Below are 6911 nucleotides of genomic sequence, written 5' to 3'. Positions count from 1 at the left end.
ATTCTGCAATATGTATGTATGAAGTTCATACTCGATAACCAATGGGAGTCGAGTGCGACCCCTAAAGGCGTACATGCTGAATTCGCATATTTAGGATTAGGGTGTACTTAAGGATCTACTAGGGTGGTCCTAAGGAATTAGGGTGGTCCTAAGTTTACTTATTAGTTGACTTATTATTATGATTCATATTATAATTATTATTAATATTATTATCATTATTATTATTATTATTGTTATTATGTTCTTATATACTACATCTCCCTCCTTTTGAAAAATAACGTAATAACATGAAGTTATTTTCAAGTATATAATAATAATAATTTTTTTTTTGTAATATGTATATTAATATTTGAAATGAATGATTAAAGAGATATTAAAAAAATATATATATATTTTCATTTTATTTTGCAAAGTAAAAGTTTTTTATTATAATGTTTTTATTAGTTTTTTATTTGTGGTTGGCCAACCAAACAAAATGTATTATGAATTAAAAATTTTTAACCTATCTTTATGGACTATCTGTTTTTTATTTTTATTTCCTATAATTGTAATGTTGTCATTATCTCCTATTTCTGAAACTAAATATGGTCCTAAATAATTATTGTCAAGTTTATGACCCGTTTCGTTTTTAAGTAATATCTTATCTCCTATCTTTAATTCAAAGTTACTAATATTTCTATCATATTTTATCTTTCTATCGGCTTTTGCCTTGTCTAACATATTTTTAGCTCTTCTATATGCTATTTCTAATCGTAGCTTAACTTCCTTTGAATAGTCATCCATGTTGTAAATAGGATCTATTCTGTCTATCCTGTTAAAATCTATGAACTGTCTGGGTAATCTTCCAAATACTAATTCATATGGACAATATTCATGAACTACCGATGGTGTTGTATTGAAACAATAAGTAAAATATTGTATCTATATATCCCAATCGGTTTTGTCAACAGATATATATGAGCGAACATACTCGTTGAAAGTTCTGTGACTTCGTTCTATTGTTCCTAATGTCTGGTGATGGTGTGCTGTTGAAGTAATGTTTTTTATCTTCATATATTTGCATAGGTCGTCTATAATTTGGTTTTTATATTCCGTTCCCATGTCCGTTATGATTGTTTTCATTGGACCGTACTTTAGAATAAAATTTTCGAATATAGCCTTAGCAACTGATTTTGCACTTTTATTTGGAATAGGTACCGTTACCAAATATTTTGTTAAATCGCACATGATAGTAAGAGCATACTCATTTCCATTTTCTGATCTTGGCAGTGGACCAATGGTATCTATCAAAACTATATCAAATGCTGTTGCTGGCGTTTCTGTTATCGTCAAAGGTGTTTTAGTATGTTTTGTAGTCTTGGCTTGTTGACATTTTAAACATGTTTTAACATATTTACTTATTGCCTTTGTCATTTGTGGCCAATAATAATAATTTTTTATTTTCCTCAGGGTTCTAGAAATTCCTGAATGGCCTCCTTCTGATGGATCATCATGATATTTAGACAGTATTGCTTTTATTTGAACCTTATCATTTTTATCTATCTTAGTCACCTTGTTTAATAGCGCTATTTTTAAGTTTTTTAGTATTTTATTGCCCTTTTCTTTAAAATTCTTTATAGTGACAAATTCGAAGATTTGTTCACTTGGTGACAATTGTGTTTGAATGATGCTATTTATTCTTGCTTCTTCATTAAGCCTTTGAAAGAATTGATCTAAATCGATTATTTCATTAGAATAAAAATTAGTCATATCAAAACGTGTTATAATGTGTTTTCCTCTTTTCAACAAACACTTATGCTTGTCTATTTTGAGTATAACATATTTTTTGGCATCAATGTTATTGATTACCTGATAGATATTGGGCATTTTTATATTTTCTTTCTCATTTGGTTCATGCAATTTTTCACCTGCGCAGGTATTTTTCTGTCTTGTTGTAGATCTTGTTGAAACAAATATATCATTATTAACGTGTTTATGTTGTTAATTTGTGGGGATTCGGTTTAATAAGTAAAACGTTTGTACAAAGGCTTTGGAAATAGCTTTGTCTGCTCGTTCGATCGTTAGGTACAAAACTAATTTTACCAGAAATACATAGGATATCAAAAATGTAAGCGTTTCATATCGCCTTAAACTAAGCTTCTTCTTCTTTTTTTTTCCGTAACAAATATCCACTTAAATGGCTTATATCAAGGTGTTATTGTATCCCTTTGTGTAAGTGCGTTCAACGACTGTAAAGTTAATGAGAATGTGAGGAGTGTGTGCTACCGGATGTGAGTGTGCCTCTAGATGTGGTTGATGGATGCATCTATTGCTTAGTAGGCGTTCCGGCGCTTGTAGTTACGCACATTGTTGGCCAGGCAACAGGCAAAGATGAAGCCGATCAGCTCCACTCCGATGAGGCCGATGCCCACATATTTAGCGTTCTCAGATCCAGCGGTCATTAATTTGATGAACTTTCCACGGCATCCCGGGTAGTAGTTGGCCGGGTTCAGGCACGAGCCGCTGCAACAACTTGAGGGCAGCAGTTCTCCCTTGGCAACATAGTCCAGAGCAGAGCTTGATCCGCAGCAGTGCAACGATTTCTGAATGGTATCGAAGACACCATCCTTATGAGTAGTGTCTGCCATCCATGCATTCTCGATAACGTTTCCCATTGCGTTCTCAAACTTCTCCTTGTTGGTAAACAGCAGAATAACGAGCGTCAGCTGCAGGATCAGCAGGATCAACAAGAAGACGGCATAGCTCATGGTCATGCACACGGATTCGCGAATGGCACCGCAGCATCCCAGGAATGAAATGAAGACCACAATCGAGCCCAAGCTGATAAGAATGATCGGCATGAGAGCCTGTGGCGGGAAGCCCACTTGTCCATTAACTTCGATTGTACCGATGCTTTTCAGAATCAGCACGCCATAAACAATGCTCAAGATTCCGATAATCGACACAATGGTGTTAAATATGAAGAGGATGTATTTGACCATAGATGTGCCGCAGTCCATCTTGATGTTGCTTCACTGTACCGTCTTCGCCTTTAAATTATCACCAAGTTAAATTCCCACGAAATGCGCGTCCGTTCAAGTCGAACAACTTTTTTTTTTAGTCCATTTAAAGAATAATATATTTATATAATATATATATATAATAATATTTATCTGTGCAATCGAACTTTATAAATTGTGGCCTCTCCTAAAAAGGTTTCTTCAATAATCTTTTTTTTTTTTTTTTCATTCTAGTTTTCTGATATTAAAAATAAAAATTTTAGATCATCTTAATTCAAAATACATTTTGGGTGTTTTTTTTTTTTTAATTTTATCCAAACTATTCTCTGCTTTGCCTATATAACGCTTCTTTATTAGCTTGTTATGCTTAACATATAGCGTTAATATAAACTGAGCGACTGTTACGATCGTCAAGATCAAAAGGAGTAACCACACTGACTGAATGTCTTCTGTATGGTCAATTTTTAAGTTATTGACCACATTGGCCGCATTATCTTTTGTCTGACTATCGTCAGATCCAAACCAACCCATTTTTGTATATTTTTTTTTTTTTTTTTTGGGTTTTGGTTTATTCTACTTTAAAAATATGTTTTGATTTTATTTTTCTTAAATATAGTTACATTTTCCTACCTAATTGGTGTATGGCTTTACGGGCCATTCTTCTCATCGGGCAGAAAAAGTTCCGCTCAATGTTACAATATTTTGTGTAATATTAATATGCAGCGCAGTGCATCGAGGGTGGTGTGCACGCAGGGCAACAAAAAAAATATTTTATTTTTCAGCTCCTACTTGCTTCGCTCTGACCCTCCTTGCGTCAGCTGGACGTCGCCGGGGTTGGCACGCTGACACTCCTTCGATGACGTAGTTAGCGGGCTGCTCACCACGTTGATGATGATTTCCTCATTTAGGGGTTATGGGCTGCAATGTCTGCACGTATGTTCACAATGTGGTGTGAACAGTGGTCCCTCGCAGTCGTTCGGGCAGCTTTTCTTAAAAACAGACAGGCTTTTCGGATTGGGAGTTGGAGTTTTGTTAATTATTAACGATTTTATTTGTTTTTCTGAGTGAGCGGGTGTGGTGGGGATTTTTTTCTTAAGATATTCGACACAGTGGTCTAGCTCAGCTTGTAGTTTTTGAGCTTTCGACCATTGGGGTGGTGGAGTGTTCGTATATAATAGCCACTTTATGTGCGCTATTCTCTTTTTTACATTATTTCGAACTCCGCCCCTGTTTTTTCCCATCACACTAACGCTCTACTCACTCAGATCGCTTTTTTTCTTCACAATTGCCGCCGTCTTGGTGGATAATCATCGAATTCCGGGCATGCTGATCCTCTCACGTTCAGTGCTTGTTGATGGAAGTTGAAAATTATCACAAGCGGTTTCCTTTAGCTTCTGCTACCACTTATAACGATCCTTTGTCACGGTCGCCATGTAGTTAATTAGAATTCCAATACTTCTGATGTAGTTAATTAAGTTTCAAAACGCAATCGGTCATTTTATCTTTATATGGTTTTTATTCAGCAAGTGTACATTCCTGATCTATTCCTGATTTATAACTGATCTTAGTGTGGTCTACAGGCAGATCTCTTGTGACAGCCAAGTGCTGACACTAGCAAATTCTGCAATATGTATGTATGAAGTTCATACTCGATAACCAATGGGAGTCGAGTGCGACCCCTAAAGGCGTACATGCTGAATTCGCATATTTAGGATTAGGGTGTACTTAAGGATCTACTAGGGTGGTCCTAAGGAATTAGGGTGGTCCTAAGTTTACTTATTAGTTGACTTATTATTATGATTCATATTATAATTATTATTAATATTATTATCATTATTATTATTATTATTGTTATTATGTTCTTATATACTACACTATTATGCGCATGTATTCCGAAAGATTTGCCGAGTGGGTCACATACGCGAGCTCCTCCCACACCAGGATCTCTCCATCTATGATGGGGATATACCTTGTCTGTGAGTAGTTAGTGATGTGCGCTGACACCAATGCCAGTGAGAGGAGGATGAAAACTCTGCACCTGTGGAAATGTATGTTTTTAGTCGCTTTTTCTTGTTCGCTGAGGTTTATCCCATCACCAATTACTTTTATCCTAAAACTAAAACATCGCGCCTTTGGCAACGGACTTAATGTCTACTAAATGGAAGTTTGCCAAATCGCTGGTGATAATAAAAAATTTAAAATTAAGCGAGAGAGTCATTTTAAGTTGTCCTTGTGGACCACCCTCCCTTCAATGAGGACCGTGGTCCCCAGGTCTGCTTGTATGGTTTTTTCCTCACACAAGGGAGTGAGTTTATTGCCAAGCCTTCTGTTAGTTTTGACCAAAACCTTTTCGCCCACTTCGAAGACTTTGTTTTGTCGAGAAGCATTCTCCCTAGACCTTAGCGCGTCCTGGGCCCTCTTAACTTTGTCAGCAATCCGTTCTTGTGTGCCGTCCGTGTATTATTATATTACGTCGACTGGCCTCTTATCGGTGACCGAATGGATTGATTTGTTATATCTGGTAGTGGCTACCAAGATTATTTCCACGGTATCACTTAAGCCCTTGTCAATTTTTAGGCAGCTGGCGAGCTCCAGTAGAGTGCTGTGAAAACGCTCCACTTGCCCGTTTGATATACTGTGAAGGGGTGGCGCATTGGTGATGCTGACGCCGAAATGGTTGTCTAGCATGGCCGTGATCGTTTGCGATTTTAACGATGGTTCGTTGTCGCAGTAATCACTTTGGCCTTTGGGAAGAAATTCATGACCTGTAACAAGGCCGGTTTAAAATTCTCAATTGTTCTTGACGGCACGTGCTGTACGACGGCGAATTTCGAAAACTTGTCAATGCAAGTGAGAAAATATTTTTTATCCGTCGAAAAAATGTCTATGTGTAGCATCTCTCCTATATGAGAGGGAATCGGTGACTCACCAATCTCTTGTTTCTTCGGATGCCTATCATATTTGGCTTTCGCGCAAGTTTTGCAGTTTTGGACAATTTCATTGGCCAGTTTGGCCATTTTTGGGAAGTAGTACTCTGTGAGAACTTGTTACACATTTTCCTGGGCCGACCGGTGGGCCCTATTGTGTTCTGCTAATATGATTTCCCTTCTTTCCTCGACCCCAAAAATGTCTGTAACACGGTTTTTGCAGTGCCAGAATTTTGTAGTCGGGAATCTCCGGACTAATTCGTCCTGTACCGTTGCTAGCGTGTGCAAATTGCAATGGAGGGCGTTTACGCCCCTGGGGAATATTGTATCCGCAAGGTCATTGAGTAATGACTCCCTATCGGTGAAGTTGATCGAATGTCGTTTCTTGTCTTTAAAGAGAACGAAAGAGCGTTTCAGCGGAAAGCGGGCCTCTTCAAGAACTAGTTGGTTCTGGAAGCAGTTTAGGTGCTTATCCGTTGTTTCTATGGTGTGAGTCAGGGAAATCTCACTGTGAATGGTCGCAACGCATGATTCTGCGTCCTGTTCTTCTATGGCATTAATTTGCTGCCTAGATAGGGCATCAGCAAATAAATTTTCTTTTCCCGGTTTATAGACTACCTTCGCACCCGTTTCCTCGATGCGACCCTTCCACCTTTTAATTTTCGCGTTAAAGTTAGAATCTGATACCGAGAATGGCTGATGATCGGTGAAGATAGTTATATCTTTCACCGCATATAAGTAGTGTCGCAGCTTGGCCAACGCCCAAACGATGGCTAATAATTCCCTTTCGTTTGTGGCGTAGTTCATTTCCCTATCCTTCAATGTCCTCGAGATCATTGTAATAGGACGGTTCTCTTGTGAAAGAACTGCGCCAATACCGTAGGCTGAAGCATCCGTCGTTAGATGGAATGGCTTCTTGTAGTCCGGGTATCTAAGCATAACATCTTCGGATGCCAAAATGTTCCGCAGTTTTTCAAAAGAACTT

General features: G+C 37.7%; 1 protein-coding gene across 1 annotated transcript; it reads right to left on the bottom strand.

Annotated features, from left to right (window-relative positions):
- Positions 1-2186: 2186 nt before the first annotated feature.
- LOC6620912 (23 kDa integral membrane protein) lies at positions 2187-3088 on the bottom strand. Its single transcript, XM_002045074.2, has one exon. The coding sequence runs from the start codon at positions 2997-2999 to the stop codon at positions 2313-2315; it is 687 nt and encodes a 228-aa protein (XP_002045110.1). The 5' UTR covers positions 3000-3088; the 3' UTR covers positions 2187-2312.
- Between the last annotated feature and the right edge of the window lie 3823 nt (positions 3089-6911).

Source organism: Drosophila sechellia, unplaced genomic scaffold (genome assembly GCF_004382195.2).
Source record: "Drosophila sechellia strain sech25 unplaced genomic scaffold, ASM438219v1 Y_385, whole genome shotgun sequence".
NCBI lineage: Eukaryota > Metazoa > Arthropoda > Insecta > Diptera > Drosophilidae > Drosophila > Drosophila sechellia.
This window is presented reverse-complemented; position numbering and strand designations above follow the sequence as displayed.

Coding starts and splice junctions, on each gene's coding strand:
- LOC6620912 (XM_002045074.2), bottom strand. CDS start 2,999: ATGGACTGCGGCACATCTATGGTCAAATACATCCTCTTCATATTTAAC.